The sequence below is a fragment of the Diadema setosum genome, chromosome 17 (assembly GCF_964275005.1).
Source record: "Diadema setosum chromosome 17, eeDiaSeto1, whole genome shotgun sequence".
In the NCBI taxonomy this organism is placed as follows: Eukaryota; Metazoa; Echinodermata; class Echinoidea; order Diadematoida; family Diadematidae; genus Diadema; species Diadema setosum.
The window spans coordinates 13,811,132-13,829,650 of NC_092701.1; the positions used below are offsets into that span (position 1 = coordinate 13,811,132).

The following is an 18,519-nucleotide window of genomic DNA, read 5'->3' on the forward strand; positions in this document are numbered from 1 at the left end:
GCAAATCAGTCAGTTTTAACTCGCGATTTCTCAGTGGCACGAATATCTTTTAATACGTCACATTAAAAATCTGCTTTGTCACCTTCTTTTATATGATTTTCTTGATTTTAATGTCTCGTTCACCATACTTTAACACTATTATGTCTTAAATACAAACTTTAAGGACAGACTGAGTGCAAACAACAACTACAAGATCAGGCTTCCCTAAACATATACCTGGATTCAGTGAAGGCAGAAAAATGAGTGAAACATGCAGTAAAGTTAAGGGAAATTGGATGCTTTGCCCAGAAGTTACGATTTTCTAGTTTTGATTAATTCCACATGCTGCCCTAACTAGATGAAATAACAACATTATCATTTTTGTTTCTTTTCTTTCACAAAGTAAATTTCATTTTGTAGCACAACAAAGAAAAATAATCTCACAATTTTTATGTTTTTTCGGAGTGGATGATATACAGTGGGATGTAACATGCATTCTAAACACTGCCACTGAACAGACAAGGGTCAGGATTGTGTACCTGCTTTCATCTGTCACAGCCATCAAAGGAAAGAGATCCATACATTCCAACAAGATCACACAGCACAGGAACCTAGGATGACATGACATGAGACACCATAGCACATTTTGGAATCACTCTGTTCTAACAAAGTGAAATTCATTGATGTCATGCGAGACTTAGATTGTGTACCCTGTACTGACATTCTAAGGGCAGTATGTTGTAAATATCATCTTATTGTTCTTGCTTCTATAGAACTCAACTTACAATTAAGTGATATCAGAATGATGCACTCATACACATACATAAAAAAAAAAATGATTTCTGTTTGTAACTTACACACTTGGCATATTTTTTATGTGTTACACATTTACAATCTATCAAGTTAGAATTCTAAAACATGCATTTAAGCAGTGAGTAGCAAACTCATCGGCAACTAAGATATTGATGATTATGACATCCTTAATCGGGATAGATAGTATAAAACTTCTAATGTACAAGGATTTTAACAATTTTGTAATACTTTCGAATACTAACAAACTTGATATAAAAGGTGCCGCATGCAGTGAAATAAATCATGTTTGTAAAGCTGCTAATTTCCTTGATGGAATATTCAAGTAATTATACCTTTCTTTATCCTGCACTTGTGTAAATGCTGTGATACAAGACCGAGTTCAGGTACATTATTGTACATATATATCCTCAAAATACAATATTATGAATATGCATACATGCAAATTCATATATTCATAAGTTTGGGGAAACCCACATGGAAAGTTTATGGGAAGTGTTTTGAAGGGGGGAAAAAAAAGATCATGGCAATTGAGAAACACATCCACCTAAACATTCAGCGGTGGCACGGCTACATTGGGCCGTATGCATAAAAGGTACATGTAGCAATATTGCTTGCAAGCAATTGCTACCTTTTATGCATACTGCCCAGGGTCGTTTGTTTTTTACAAGAATGGGCTGTAGGGAGTAACACTATCTCTTCTCTGAGTTTTTACCAACAAACTTACTCAATTCTGCTTGTCAGCTTTTGTGCTATCTCCTCTGTGTCTAGCAGGTGCCTGTAAGGTTGCCTGGTCCCAAAGCCTTGTTGCTTTGGAGATCAAGAATAACACATATAAAAGATTTGTGAACTCACTGGCACAGGGCTAGATAGTGCAAAGCATCTGCTTTCATTGATGCTATGACTCTAACAATACATGTATATTGCTGACAAAACATTGTCTATCAGTAAACATATAAAAGACATTCACATTTCTTAAAATATCATGTGTTGTGAACTTTCTGGTTCAAATGATGACATTTCTAGGTTTGGGGTCATTATCAAAATGGTACACAAGGTGATTTCATTGCAAACATTATTCTTGCCTTTTTTCTTGGTAAATAATGCTCCATTGTCCAGTAACAAATTGTTAATCTTGGTAGATTTATTCTGTCATCACGAAACAGATCTTATGCATGGACTTGAAACCGGGGGGGGGGGGGGGGGGGGGTGTGGACTGCGCGATCCTCATGAAAATTTGCACTAAGGTAGAGGCCAATGTAATCTACCACATTGTATAGTTAAATTTTTCAAATTTTCATTTATGTATTTTATACTAATTAATTTATGCTAATTTATGCAAAATATATATATATTTTTTGCCTATAAATCACAAAATAAAGCTCCAAGAATTCTAATTTTTGGTGAACATATTCTTTTCAATATCCTTAACAATAATAATTAAGCAAAATTTCGGCTTCATAATCATTTCTTATGTATTTTATTGTTTATTGAATTTCTCATTTATTTCTTTGCTTTTTACTTTTTGTTTTTGTTGTTTTTTTTCTGTCAAATTTGACGCAGAAACTTTTTAAAGCATAATCAGGCTAAAATAAATCATTATCAGCCATTGAAAGTAAAAACAATTATTTCTATATGAATTAATTGCAAAAACACAATTTACATTGGATTTGTACACAAAATCATGTTTTTGAGCAATTTTGGGGTCGACAAATTTTTTTCAAAGGGGCGTGGCTTCAAAACGGTATGCCCGGGAGCAACAAATTTGGTCTCAAAAGTTGCACAATACTTGAAAGAAAAAAGTCATAAAGTGTCGCGGCGAGAACATCACGTGTTGCGGAATAATCACGCGAAACGTCGAGGGGGCGGGGCCAAAATGCCCCCCTGGTGGGAATAGGGTTAATGCACATATGTACAAAGAAAACAAGAAAATAATGGAGGCCTTAACCCAGTGTGCAAGGCCATACTAGCAACAGAGAAATGCAATGACTATAAAGAACACCACTGATATCAACAGACCTGGAAGAGCTTCATGACCTCTGACAGCTTCTCAGTTGGGGTCAGCGAAGCATGAAGGAAGAGCAGGATGATTCCTAGCAACTCACTCTGTGTAAGGGATAGGACAGAACAATGGGACTACTACAATACTCAACAAGTTAAATCAATTACATGTCATTTTTAGAAACATGCATACAATTATATATTCCTACGAGTAGCCTCTACGCTGGAGGGTCTTTTAATTTCTTTAATACCTGATATCATATCAGCCATCTATTTATACATTCAGTAAGGCGCCTAATTATGAGATTGAACAACTCTTAATTCAGCATTGATATCATAATCTACCTAATTTGTAAGATTATGTATAACACAAGGCTGTTATATCATATTTTCAAATCATTCATACAATTCAGTCTAAAACTTATACACTTCACACCCTCCTTCCAAATGTTAATGATAAAAATTACAATGACAGTAAGTGAGACATTGTGCATGGTTTCCCACAAATGTCTTAAACCACATTGTAACATGTCAACTCTTACAATGCACCTTAACTTGATTCTTGGTGAAATTTGATTCAAATATATACAGCCTCGTGTGGCCCTACATTATCATGTAAATGTCAAAGGACATTCTCTTCAAATCTTGTAACTTCTAGTTGCAGAGATAATTTACCTGCTCTCGTAAGCTTTGAATGCACCATCGTATCCTCTGTCTCTCAGTCTGTGTGGAAAAAAAAAGAAAGATATATGCTACAGCTATTTGATGTAATTTTGTTCAGTTTCAAAGCAAAATATTCATTATGATCAATTGACATGAGTCTCATAAGCTCTGAGTCATTGATAGAAGTAGTACACTTTGTGATTAACACAAAAGGTCCTTCAGAAAATGATTGAATTACACGTCTTCAGATGACTCAAACACGTAATCAAGCAATCTACCACTCTAATTCTTTTTAAAGTTCACAAATAGGCTAGTAGAAAATTGCCTTGAGAGGCACATTATTCCCAGTGTTGATGAAAAAATATCACAGTTCTTAAGACAATGAAATAAACACCATGGGTTAAGAAGCAACAAATATCAAAAATGTACTAATACTACTTCATGAGTATGACATGATAACAAAGATACTTAACCCTAAAAAGACTGGGGGGGGGGGGCCTAAAAGGCCCCCCCCCTCGACATTTCGCGCGATAACTCTGCAGCGCGCAATGCTCTCGCCGCGATGCTCTATGACTTTTTTCTTTCGAGTTTCCCTCACATTTTGACACCAAATTTGCGACGCCCGGGGGTACGGTTTTGAAGTTACATAACTTTTAGTACATGCACGTGAGGCCGAAAATGGCTCAAAAATGTGATTTTATGTACAAAGTTAATGCAAATTGAGTTTTTTCACATAGTTTATATAAATATGCTTATTTTTACTCTCAATGGCTAAAATTAATTTGTTTTAGGAGCATTATGCTTCAAAAAGTGTCTGCCACAAATTTTGTTTAAAAAAAAACAAAAAACAAAAGGTCGAAAAAACAAAGAAATACATAAGAAATTCATAAAACAATAAAATAAATAAGAAATTGATTTTGATACCGAATTTTTTTTCAAGTACATTTGCTAAGAATGCCACAAAGAATAATTAGACCAAAAATGAGCACTTTTGGAGCTTTATTTACTGATTTAGATCAAAGAGTCTGATTTCTTGCATAAATTAGCATAATTAATCAAAATTAAATAAAAGAAGACTACTTTGTAAAATTTAAATAAACGATCTTGTAGATTACATCGCACACTACCACTGTGCAAATTTCCGCGGCGATCGCGCGATCCACGGCCGAGATCTTAAGGGGGGGCCCTTTAGGCCCCCCCCCCCCCAGTCTTTCGAGCTACCAAAATAGCCCAGTCTTTTTAGGGTTAAAAGCAGGTGTAATACCTAACCCTTGCTGTTGTGAGTAAAATAGGGAGCTTTAGATTTTGACACGCGGACGTTTGAGCCGACGCTTGCGCTGGACGTTCTCCTCTTCCTGCGTCGTGTGGAAAAGTAGCTTTAGATTACGCTGGGTCGCAACGTATAAAAAATACAATCGCGCCCCCATAAGTTCAGTGCATGGAGAAGCTCTCTACGTCGCAAACTGTGCGGACGTGAAAATAGCCCAGTACGCGTAATAAACAACTCAGGCGACGCAAGCTAAAAATAGATTGACTTTACGCGCGCTACTGCGCAAGCTCAGAACATGTTTTTTTCTTTTGAACGTCCGCGCGTCGAAAATCTAAAGCTCCCTAATGTTATGAAAGCATACCAAAATGAATCTCAATCACCCTCTCATGTGTAATACATAGCAGAGTGCATGTTATATCAAGTGATCCTCCCACCAGAAGTGTATGTTTACATACAAAAATGTGTAGTTTCATTGACAAAAAAAAATACAGCTATAACCCTACACATACACTATGATATCACATTTTATCTTGCCCACTGCACTAAAGATATTACGACACACACACACACTAAAAAATAATCATCACGATGTAAACTTGAGTTTGAATATGCAAAGAAAACCCATAAGAGCCTGAAACCAAGAGTGTGTAGGCTGCTCTCACATGACTGCATGTGCAGCTAGTGCTATGTTGCTTGATCTGAAAGTATAAACATGAATGGATGATTAACACACCATCAGGGGGCCTGCTGTCTCCTTAGATGGTGCCAAGGTGCCAAATCTGTCTTCATACTGGGCCACAAGTTTCTTAAACAGTCCACTGCTCTGCAAGTCTTCAACAAACTCTGCATACTGTACCTGAAAAAGATGATTGCAAGCTTCAGAACTTAACATACATAAAATCTACTCTACATTCAAAGGAGTACAAATCAGGCTCGGGTATAAAGGTTTGTATAAACGTATGTAATGCTTTTCAAGAATGAAAATCATTGATGGCATGACCACATAATTGCTACAGTTTGTAATTCATATACATTGTGACTCTTGACATCCCAATGTTTAAATGGTTGGTAATAGTCAATTTTAAGAATAGAGGCCCACTAAATGGCAATGAAATAGGTTGACATCACCAATAATGAATGTTTAGACATTGTATCTAAGTGGTCTATTCAAGATGCATACATGTATAGCAAAATTATTTGTAAATACTATTTCCATTATCACTCATACACACACACAAAAAAAATCTGAACAGAAATAGTCATGAAGTTATCATTTACACACATTAAATTGGTAGTGCGCTTAATTGCTATTTTTAAAAGAAAACATAGGCAAATATTATGATGGGAACAAGGAAAAGTAGAAATTACGCGGTGCGTAAAATATGTCCCCGCCGGAAGTAGCATTTAGTAGCAAAATGTACAATATAGGTAAAAAGATCAAGGTCAAAGGTGAAAGAAGTCAAGGGTCAAAATTCTATGTAGAAGTTTTGAAGCCCTCACCTAGTGCCATCACATAAAGCAAACGGAATCGAAATCGGGTTAGAAATGACGAAGGAGTAGCATTTTGTAGCCAATGTACAATATAGGTAAAAAAATCAAGGTCAAAGGTCAAAGAAGTCAAAGGTCAAAATTCTGTGTAGAAGTTTTGAAGCCCTCACCTAGTGCCATCACATAAAGCAAACAGAATCGAAATCGGGTTAGAAATGGCGAAGGAGTAGCATTTGGTAGCAAAATGTACAATACAGGTCAAAAATCAAGGTCAAAGGTCAAAGAAGTCAAAGGTCAAAATTCTGTGTAGAAGTTTTGAAGCCCTCACCTAGTGCCATCACTTAAAGCAAACGGAATCGAAATCGGGTTACAAATGGCGAAGGAGTAGCATTTGGTAGCAAAAAAGTACAATATAGGTAAAAAATCAAGGTCAAAGGTCAAAGAAGTCAAAGGTCAAAATTCCGTGTAGAAGTTTTGAAGCCCTCACCTAGTGCCATCACATGAAGCAAACGGAATTGAAATCGGGTTACAAATGGCGAAGGAGTAGCATTTTGTAGCAAAAAAGTACAATATAGGTCAAAAATCAAGGTCAAAGGTCAAAGAAGTCAAAGGTCAAAATTCTGTGTAGAAGTTTTGAAGCCCTCACCTAGTGCCATCATATAAAGCAAACGGAATCGAAATCGGGTTACAAATGGCGAAGGAGTAGCATTTTGAAGCAAAATGTACAATATAGGTCAAAGGTCAAGGTCAAAGGTCACAACTGAAATTCTGTATAGAAGTTTCAAAGCTCCTATGTAGTGCTATCATATAAAGCAAACAGAATCAAAATCGGGTTAGAAATGGCGAAGGAGTAGCATTTTGAACATTTTGATCACACACGGACGCACGGACACACGGACGCACGGACGGACACACGGACACACGGACGCACGGACGGACACACGGACACACACACGTACGGAGCCCGTTTCATAGTCCCCTGCTCGAACTCGTTCGGCGGGGACAAAAACAGATAATTGTTATCTAAAATCAACTAAAATAGCATTATGTGAAATTAAACTCCAGTGTAACTACACATTTCGTAAAAAAAAAAAAGAACACTCGTACACTTGTATGATTTTTTTTTTAAAGAAATATTCAACTGCACTCAGACGTGAATGAATAAACTTCAAAGGCATTTTCTGTCTTTATGCATTACAATTCAATTTTTCATTTCACTGCTAGAACAGAAAACACTTTAAACATTCTTGTAGTGGGTAGAATTGGAGAATCATCATTATTCTAAACTCTACAAACAACTTGAAAATCTGCATGGAATAATTCCCACAAGAAAATTTCAGCCGACAAAGTGGGTGTTAATCTGGTCTTTACCTGGTATGGATGGTCTTCATCTTGCCAAAAATTAGCTAAGTGCTTGATACACTGCAGTAGGTGGAGCCTGTCAGCATGGTAGAAATCCCAAACCTTTACAACCACAAGGAAGATATTTCATTTCATTTCCAAGTACAAAATATGTCTAACAAAATTACTACAGAAATGATAGTGTTATTTTAGAGTACCAATTGTACTTCAGACTGTTGTGTTTTGCTGTCTAGGCTAGACATATTACTGAAAAGCAACTGATGTAAGTTGCTCCTTACTTTGTACATTGTCAAATTTGTGCAAATATGTGAATGTATTGTGTGTATCTTTCATCATCTATTCATTATTCTTAGGCTTGTTTATTTACTTTGCTGTTCAGAAAAGGGACAACTGCTGGTACCTTATGATCATGGACGTTAAAGGGATCGTATAGTTTTGGTTGATACCTAATTTCAGGTTTTTAACATTTTTGGTGAGTTAATGAGAAATTTCTTTTGAAATATGAAAGAGCATGTAATTCCATGAGGAATTCAACATTTATTTGATGAAAATTGGTTTTGAAATGGCTGAGATATCCAAAACAGAGCGATTCTAATAAAGTGTGGGACCCACCATTTATTACGATCGCTTTGTTTTACTTTGTTTTTGGATGTTTCAGTCATTCCAAACCCGATTTTCATCAAATAACTCTTTGAATTCCTCTTAAAATGGTATGCTATTAGTACTATTTCATTAGTGTTTTCTTGGTATCTCGCAAAAAGTTAAAAGCCCAGTTCTCATCTCCACCAATACTGTACCATCCCTTTAGTTTAAACAGGAACTTCAAAGAGAATCCTAAAATCAGCAAATAATACCTGTAGTGAAAGCTGAGAACATACTAGACGTGAGTATTGTACTTTTGTAGGTCTATTCAGACACAAAAAATGAATAAAAGTGAATGTTAACCCTCATTCTGAACACCCACCTCAGCTCTCTGTGGTGGAGTATTGCTCTATGATTTGATGACATCACAAGTGTCTCGCATATTTTCAGCGGTCTATGCATATGTGAATTAGTGCTATCTTTTAATGTATCAGTGCGATGGGTGTAACAAAAGCATGGGAAAATACAATAATAGCAATTAACAACATTATTAATGTCATGCATATCAATTCCCAGCACTATGAGGGTCAAGTCGTAAACTGATCATTGTTATCATTGTCACCATCACGCAGCTGTTTATGCCCACCGATGTTCATGTAATTATGCAGTCAGCAATGCAGCAGCAGTAATGGCATCAGCCTTGTTGCTAGTAAACCTTCTGCTCTGATGTCAAAATCACCTAAATATCAGTCACAACTGTTTGAATTTGAGGATCATGACTCAATATTGTCTCCTCATTCCTCCTCTTCATAGGTTTCCACTTCTAAACTCAGATAAAAAACGTTTGTCTTCAACTATCTTTCAGACAATAGTTTGGAATCGAGCTACACTGCGCAAAATGTGTAGGAAGCAAGGCGCACACCCGCTGGTGTTTGGAACATGCAGCTGGTTGGCAAAGAGCATAAGATACTTGTGACATCATCAAAATCAGGCTGATATTCTTGGTGAAAAAAGGTCATTTGACAACTCAACAACTCACTTGTTTGCTGTATTTTATACAAAATTTCTAACTCAGAATCTCAATTAGCAGCAAAAAAAAAAAGAAGAAAATATCTGCATGAGGTATGAATTTTCCTGTGTAAACATATCAAATATGATAGAAATAAAAAACTTTGATGTTTAAGTGTTGAGCTTTAAAGTGCCAAGTTTTAAAGCTAAACAGATTATTCAGAAATATACGTGAATTACACCACTTACAGCAAATGATTCTATGTCATCCCCATTAACAATGAAAATGCACAAGTATGATCATAGATCAACAGGAATTAATCTACCCTGCTTGATTTATTCCTTCTTACATGTTCTTCTATTCTCTTTTAATGCGCACACACACGCTTTAAGAAGTATTAAAGAGGAGTTGACACAGCATATTTTTCTCTGTTTCAGAATTTAAAGCAAAATTCCAGACCAGATAACAGCTAGTTTGATAAAAAAAAGAATAAAATTTCACAACCACATCAGTTCTTGAACAGTCAATACATTTGCTGTTATAGTTTGTACACAAAATCTCAAAATCTTCAAATTTCTAATTTACTTGTTCAAACACAATAATGCCCTAGTCTCAAATCCTAATATACCTATCTACAAGTTATTCAGCCAAGAGTAACACTACGTTTTACACTCATATAACAGAAAAATTCATCTTTGTCAGTTTTATGCCCACAATTAAGAGAAAATTATGAGGTGAAAACATAATCAGTGCACTCGTTTGTACATTCATATCAACTGTTCAAGAACTGTTCCATCTTGCAAAAATTGCAAAACTTAAAAGTTTCATAACTTCCCTAATTTTTATCTGCTTTTGATCAAATTTTCACTGACGTGCTAATGAAATTTTACTCTTTCTTTTCATACGAACTTTGAACGGGTTTGGAGTTCTCCTTAAGCTTTGTCACCAGCCATAACTTTTCAATACTGGAATAAACTCTGTTTTTAATTTACTGGCATTACACAAAACATATTACAGAAAATATGCTGTATAATCTCTTATCATGGGAATATTAAAATATATATCATCCTGCCAACAAATTATGCTGGCATCAATTTTCCATAGTGTTCAAGAATTTTCAATAAAATATGACCGCCAATGAGGTAAGAAAGAAATTCCCTTCTCTTGACTGACCTATGTCTTTGTATTCAAATGAGTGATCTTTCTCAAGGTGAAACTTGGTGGTTATCATATGTCTGGAGTCAATGAATAGATGCATATCTTAATTTTGAACTTGAGAGTATACAACGTTGTACCAGTAATTCTGACTTTTAAAAAAAAAAAGTTTCTGGACTTACTTTTAGCAGCATGGCCTGCACACTGCGTTCATCTTTGAGAATGGCCTAAAAAAAGGCATTCAAAAGAAAGAATGGTGTGTTATTGCTACAGTATTGTTTGACAGAAGGTAATTCAATCACTGTTATAAATAATGTAAGAAATATGATTAACATGCAATGAAAACATGAAACATTACTTTGATGAAAAAAAAAATCCTAATAGAACATGAAATGATAATAAAAATACTAATACTAATACTAATACTAATACTAATACTAATACTAATACTAATACTAATACCAATACTAACACTAATACTAATACTAATACTAATACTAATACTAATACTAATACTAACACTAATACTAATACTAATACTAATACTAACACTAATACTAATACTAATACTAATACTAACACTAATACTACTACTACTACTAATAATAATAATAATAATAACATTATTCAAGAATTTTCGTATAAACAGAGAGGCATAAGTATTGTGACTGCAGTAGCGCATTACTGCAGATCAGCATACATGCATCAATGTGCCACTGTATAAAGGCCTGAATTCTTATGATTCCTATGGTACACTCCATTGTGATCCACTCAAGGTTGTTGCAAAACCCACACCCTGATAATTCAAGCTCCTCATAAAAGTGCATGGACGCTGAGACAAAATATGCTGGTACAAGCAGATCACAAACAAAATGTCATAGAACTTCCGACTCCATGAGATCAGCTCAAAATATTTATCAGGGCAAGTAACAACAAAAACAAAAAAGTCAGAAATGGCTGGCAGGCAGATGAAAATCACATGGGTTTATAAGCTACTGGTATGTTATAAGCCAGTTCGTAATTAGCTCATGGGCACGTTGGTACAAATGACCTTTCTTTTTTCTCGGTTGGTTAGGCACTTCAATCGTTTTCAAAGAGACATTATGGGTACCGGTAAGCTTGCCCGACGTAATAGGCCTAATTCATGAATTCATGTTCAAACAATGAATGAACTTGCATAGACCAGGTGACCGGAATGGTCCGTCAATCAACTGTCGGGGAAGCATCCATTTCATTGTTTTTCATTGAACGCATTAAAAAACTGTTTTATTCCTATTGCCAAATACCAGGTTTGCTGTCAGGTGGATGTACTGGCAAGCAACATTTACCAGGATTGCATGAATAATCATTGTATGACAGATGCTTATCTCAGTGAATTTAAAAACCAACTTGCCTCTTGGTACAAATGACCTTTTTCTGCTCATGCGCAAAGTGGAACTACGAACTGGCTTATTGTCTTAGCACAAAGCACAATGTGGATTGATTATTGAGTGAAAGCAGCAATATTAGTAGAACACATCAGTCAGTGAAGTCTTGATCTTTCCTTGGAACGATGTGATGTAAAGCACTGTGAAACAAATAAATAGTTCATAAGATTGCTATACAAATGTAATTACTGACTTCAATGTATTGTATTGTATTATGGACAACAACATAAAGAATATATGAGAATTCCACAAAGTTTCACTTTCTTATGAAATGTTCACATTCCATTGACTTGTTTGTGACATTATTATATAAAGGGTATTTCCCCAGGGCTGCTTTCTGAATGAGGTATGTCAAGTGCTCTTTCATAATGCTAGAAAAGATGAAAATATCTTGAATTTTATTTTTATTTTCTATATACTCTTGTCCATAATGACATCATGAACTGTAGTAGTCTTCCCATCCAGCAATGATGGCACAGAAACTTTAAAAAATCATAACTGCATAAATGAATAAACTGGAAAATTAATGTGTTCTACTAACATCACTGCTTTAACTCAATACATATTCATAATTGGGGATTGGTTTCCTTAAACCTGATAACTGATTGTGATATGATCAATTAAACAGCACTATTAAACCTCCTTTTGTTGCTTAGAAAACAAGTTTACCTTACTTTGTTAAGAACACTTGGTCAAACAGATGTAATATCTGGGACAAAATAAAAAACAAACAAACAAACTAGAAATGTCACTATGGTGACCAGTATGCCTTCGCCATAATGTATGATTCTACTAATAGGTCTACAGTACGTCTTGACAATGTGTGATGACAGTTTCATCTAATTGGCAAAATATTAAAATGACATGTTATAATTTGTTGAGTGTTCACTTTCCTTGAACTAGGTTTAATTGGATAAATGGCTACATTTTCTAAGAGAGCATGAATTTGGGGATTTGAGGAATTTTACTTGACTTTTGACCCTTTTATACATAAGTCTATGCACTGAGTAATTTTGAAGGTATAGAGAAAAAGTGTAATTTCAGTATTAAATGGTAAAACATTGGCATTTTAACCTGGCCTTTGACCCTGGACCTTTGACCCTATAACCCTAAAATTCCCAAGAAAATCACTGTCAGGTAGAACATGCATAAATAATCATGTACTACGTTTAATAATGATACCCTGAGTCACTTTCAACTTATGGAGGAAGAACTGAAATTCAGCACTTTCACTTGATCTTTGACCTTTTGGCAAGAAACTTGCCAGAGAATCTCTATTGGGTAACACATGTATGCATTAAGTTTCAAGAAAAATCTTGCAGGCATTGCGTAAATATGAGGGAAAAGTGAAATTTTGAGGAGTTGACCTTGACCCTTGACCTTTGACCCTTGATCCATGACCCTTAAATTCCCTACATAATCACTGCCAGTCAGTACATGCCTATGTACTATGTTCCACAAAGATACTTTGAACCCTTTCCAAGATATGGAGAAAAAAAGTGAAATTTTAACATTTTCACTTGACCTTTGACCTTTGAACCTTGACCTCATGACCCAAAACTCTCAGTAGAGAATCTTCATTGGGTAATACATGTATACACTAAGTTTCAAGAAAATACCTTCTGGCATAGCATAGACATGGGAGAAATAGTGAAATTTTGAGCATTTGACCTTGACCTTTTGACCTTTGACCTTGAGCATGTGAACCCAAAAGTTGATAGGCACAACTTCGCCCACTCATACATACACATGCCAAGTTTCATTAGGATACCTCCAATGGTTTTTTAGTTACGCTGTCCACAAAATCGATTACGGACGAAGGACGGACGGATGGAAGGATGGACGGACGGATGGAAGGATGGACGGACAGACAACCCGAAAACATAATGCCTCCGGCAACACTTCGTGGCGGAGGCATAAAAAAAATATTTTGTACAGAGGCATACAACCATTGACACATACCTGTAGTTGCTTATCTGTCCCTCGGAATGCATTAATCAGATAGGAGTTAAACAACTCTCGACACTGCAAAGCATCCAAATCCTGCATCAACAAGTGTTTAAACGAGGCAATTACACACGTTTGGTAGACTAATCAATCAGGTGTCATACCACAATTCATTATTAAATTCTGAAAGCTGTACTATAAAAAAAAAAAAAAATGTATAACTTCTTCAATATCCAAAAAGAAAACCTACTTAAAATGCATCATTACAAGGAAAGGACAAATTTATTTTCTTGACAAACGATAAGACATCATATCTTTTGTTTAATGTTTATAGTCCTTCTATGTCTTCACTATACAGATATCATGCATAAAACTTGTCTAAAATATCATATCAAAACATTTAATAACTATCCACCAAAAATTGCATGGATATTAAATTAGCCACATAGCATGAACACCAAAAGACATCAGTGGGGCTTGCAGCAACAACAGCAACAAAATATGACAGGTATTTTGAAATTGTGCATCACACTACCAGTCTTACAAGCTAGGATACACAGCAAAGCAGGCATATGTGGTTTGGCAAGACTCTTACTACAATTTCTTGAGAACAGATTTAGCAGTGGTACTCAGCTAAAGACATTCAAATTACTAAATACATCTCATCATGATATGGATAAGTTTCACTATAAATAGGCAGCAATAAAGGTGGCATATGACACCTGACAATGAACATAACTTTCTTTAAAGTATGATGTCAGACTCCTACAATCTTTGGAACATGCTTGGATGAATTTTGCTACAATATGCATTACATTATTAATTCTGAATCAAAACATCAGACATTTTAGATGTTACTCATACTGATTTACATACACGTTGACTGATAGGAAAGATCATTACACAATAAACTCAAATTAAAAGGCTGGAAAGGACTTACCAGAAATCGACACATGCGGAGCAGGAACTTGCGTTCCAGTTCACTGATTTCCTTCTGCTTTTTCAGTTTTTGCTCTGATGCATCACTACAGAGGTCAAAGAAGAGAAAAGGACAAAGAACAATGATTCTATCCCACATTACCAACTTATTTCAAATGTTTACAATTGGCAGCATGTGGAGCATGAATTCACAAACCTTTCATAATTCATAACTTTCCCTTATTTTATCTTCATGCTTTGAAAATGTTGAAAGACTCAATATGCCTACTGCAAACTGATCATCTCAGATATCTCCATTTACAGCTGTAACTAGAAACGTCACTATAAGGCAACTGCTTCGCCTCAACCATATCATATCATTTTCCCAATAGATCTAGAATACGTCTTGACAATGTGAGACGACAGTTTCACATAATTCTGGCAAAATATTGGAATAACATGTTTGTCACAAGTGTGTTGACTGTTTCTTTCCTTGAACTAGTCTTCATTTGGATGGATGGCTAAATTGGTTAGGAGAGTCAAGTATTTGGGAATTTGAGCATTTTCATTTGACCTTTGACCCTTGCCCTTTGAATCTATGGCCCACAATTCTTCAAATAATCACTAACTGGTAATATCCATTTTCATGACAATACTTTAAGCTTTTTTCAAAATATGGGATAAAACTGTGACATTTGAACATTTTCACTTGACCTTTGACCCCATGGCCAAAATCTTTCCGTACTGAATCATTGTGCACTGCAGTAATGCATGAATATACCTATGTAGTTTGATTTAGTTAAAGGTCCAGTTTACCTTTGGGAGCAGTGATTTCAAAAATTTTCAAGATATCATATTTGATGCATATGTGTAGGTCTGTTGTATCATAAAACATCCTACCATATGAAATATTTGCAATAAAACCTAAAATATAAGGAGATATCCGGGTTTTTCTCAATAAACCGTAACTGTATACGGTTTAGTCTGGAAATTTTTTTATTATAACTATTGTTCACATATTGTGTATTTAACAACACTTAACATCGATTATACGGATTCAAATTTTGACAGTGGTTGTTTCTATCCCTAACTCACATTTTAGAACTATTTTATAGCACTAATGCTTTCATCTGCAAATGGTAAATTATGCCTTTAATGCAATGAGTAAGCTCCAAGGTATGGAGGAAAAAAATTTAATTTCAGGATTAATAGTAGAATTTTAGCAAACTAACCTGACCTTTGACCCTTGACCTTTGACCCAATGACCCTACGGCCCAAACTTTCCCTCTAGAGATAATCTTTATCTGGTAATACATGTACATCATGTACACCTGTCTACATTAAGTTTCAAGAAAATATCTTCAGGCATTTCATAGATATGGAGGAAAACGTGAAATTTTAAGAATTTGACCTTGGTAATTGACATTTGACCTTGAGCATGTGCACCCAAAAGTTGATAGGCACAACTCCGTCCACTCATACATACATGCACTATTAAGTTTCATAAGGATACCTAAACAATTTTTAAGTTAATAAGCTGCCCACAAAATTGATTACGGACAGAAAGATTGATGGGATGGATGGACGGACGCTGCAACAGACGGACAGATGTACAGACGGACAACCTGATAACATAATGGCTCTGGTGACAATTCATGGCAGAGGCATAAAAAAAAATTTCACGCGGCACAAGCACCGTGCGAGCAAAAAAATAGGGATGGGCATGTATTCACAAAAAAGTTTGAAACGCTCAAAATGGCCTCTAAAAATGTATTCTCAATTAATCACAAACTCATTCAGCATTTTTAATTTTGACATGCGTGTCATGTCAGCCAGAATAAAAAATCATTGTGCAATACGAGCACACATGACTTGGAGTTTATGCATACCAAACATTATATAAAATGACATTTGGTTACGGATATATAATCAATCATTTGATATCTCAAAATCGTAAAATGGCACCGATATGCTGTCATACATGAGTGATCGCAATGCGACATGACCATGGAAAATTTCATGTGAATTTGTCATGAAACTTTTGAGATACATGTTCATAAAATTTAAAGATAGAAGAATAACAAACACAAGGAAAAAGAAATAGTGACAAATACAATAGGTGGTCAGCTATATGCTAGCAGATCCCCTGGAGGGCTGATTTCATAGAGCATGTGAACAATTTGCAAAGGATGTGAACGCCGGAAAAAAGAGAAAAGTCCAGCATTTATATTTTAGTCTGGAAAAGATCATCAAACCAATCTGGGGTTTGGAAGGGTTGCCAACTGTTTGGGGGCATCGTTTGTAGTTTGGCGGTAATTTTAAAATGTTGAAAATTCTTGGAAATGTTTTCTGCACAGGTGGGTTGTTATTCACTTGTGATTTGTTCCACGAAAGACTCGAAAGCCTTCTCACATGTGCACCATCTATGCAAGATGTGCATGATGTTCACAAAATCTTTGTGAAACCCCAAACAGATCCCGACAGTTTGGAGAATGCCTCATGCATGTTTTGCAATGTCTGGAAAGTTCTTCTGATCATTTTTGCGACATATCCACAAACTGTTTGCATACTTTTTGAGATATTCTCACAAACATTTGGTGCATGTTTGGGAGTTTTCTAGAAATGAAAATCATAACATACATCTTCACATCGAAAAATTATAAAAATTTCAAAAACCCTACAGAGAATGAAATTTTTGATCAACATCACAGAATACATTTCAAATGACACCAGATTATGCCAAAATTATACACTGAAAATTAAGATAATGTGTGAAGAACCTACAGAAAATCAGATGCTTGTTGGGGTAGGCCCTCAGAAAAGAAGTCAGCATACATACACACACACACACACACACACACACACACACAACAAGCGTGTGCACCAACCAACAATAAACCAACAAAATAACAGAGAGAAGAGGGAGAGAAAGGAGAAAGAAAAAATAACAAATTTGATTTGACCTACAGAAAGTTATCAACTCTCTAAATTAAGAAACATTTTGTCTGTGATAATTGGAAAATTTGCACTGTTCACATTTAAGTCGCATGTTTTTGATATACCGGTATGTGACTGGTAGTATATACTTCAGCAAATGGTACACATGACACTCACACGTACATTGTGAGAACCACACACAAACTGCTCATGAATGGTTTACAACTCCATTAGTCGGAACACATTCGGGGGGGGGGGGGATTTTCTGAATGTTGGACTTTGCAATTTTTTCGACATTATTGCGTCCTTTGCAAATCATTTGTGTGTTCAGTGATATCAGCCCCTTATAGGCACTGTCTCTTAGTGTCTCTCACTTGTGCTTTTTGTACACGAGTACACCCTCTAACAGCCTCTTCTTGTTATCAACCAACTCATCACGGATCAGGTCCTGTGGAAAAAAGAAAACAGAAAACATAAGATGCGCTTTTAGGCATAATTCCACAAGATGTCTGGTCAACAATAAAACCTTGACTCAAGTCACAAACATATCCCTAACAAAAGAGTACTATAATTCAAAGACAAAACATGCTTTCACATTTGCAGTCTTTAGTCATTTAATTCTACTTAAAAGTGGAGGTATTGCCCAATACGTTTTTGTGCCAAAATCACAACAGCAGGCAGTGTTGATTGAAAAATTAAAAAGTTATTGATAAAGTGATATACCCGGTAAATAATTATCAAAAGGTTGCTCCAAAATTGTGAGTTAGTACTCATTAGGTAGAGATGTGAGGCGGAGATAGGTCGAGAGTTATTTGCATGAATATAATGGTGACCTTTAATACTGGTCATATGTTCGACCCTGAATTGTTCCTATCCCCTTCTGTAAGTAAATGCCTATTCCTGTCAACCCTTCCTACCAAATCATATTGTCAGTGATATTCCTGAGATGAAGCAGAAAAAGCTGAAGAATG

The 18,519-nt window shown here is 35.6% G+C and overlaps 1 protein-coding gene across 1 annotated transcript in view; it reads right to left on the reverse strand.

Moving 5' to 3' along the window:
- The window catches only part of LOC140240345 (nucleoporin NUP188-like), a 71,234-nt gene that overhangs the window by 43,812 nt on the left and 8,903 nt on the right, over positions 1-18,519 (reverse strand). Inside the window, exons 3-12 of the mRNA XM_072320109.1 lie at positions 17,923-17,996; positions 14,634-14,718; positions 13,709-13,789; positions 10,502-10,546; positions 7,583-7,675; positions 5,457-5,579; positions 3,466-3,513; positions 2,809-2,895; positions 1,517-1,599; positions 519-590 (exon numbers count right to left, since the gene is read on the reverse strand). Coding sequence (XP_072176210.1) covers positions 519-590; positions 1,517-1,599; positions 2,809-2,895; positions 3,466-3,513; positions 5,457-5,579; positions 7,583-7,675; positions 10,502-10,546; positions 13,709-13,789; positions 14,634-14,718; positions 17,923-17,996 — 791 coding nt within the window. The remainder of the gene's footprint in view (positions 1-518; positions 591-1,516; positions 1,600-2,808; positions 2,896-3,465; positions 3,514-5,456; positions 5,580-7,582; positions 7,676-10,501; positions 10,547-13,708; positions 13,790-14,633; positions 14,719-17,922; positions 17,997-18,519) is intronic.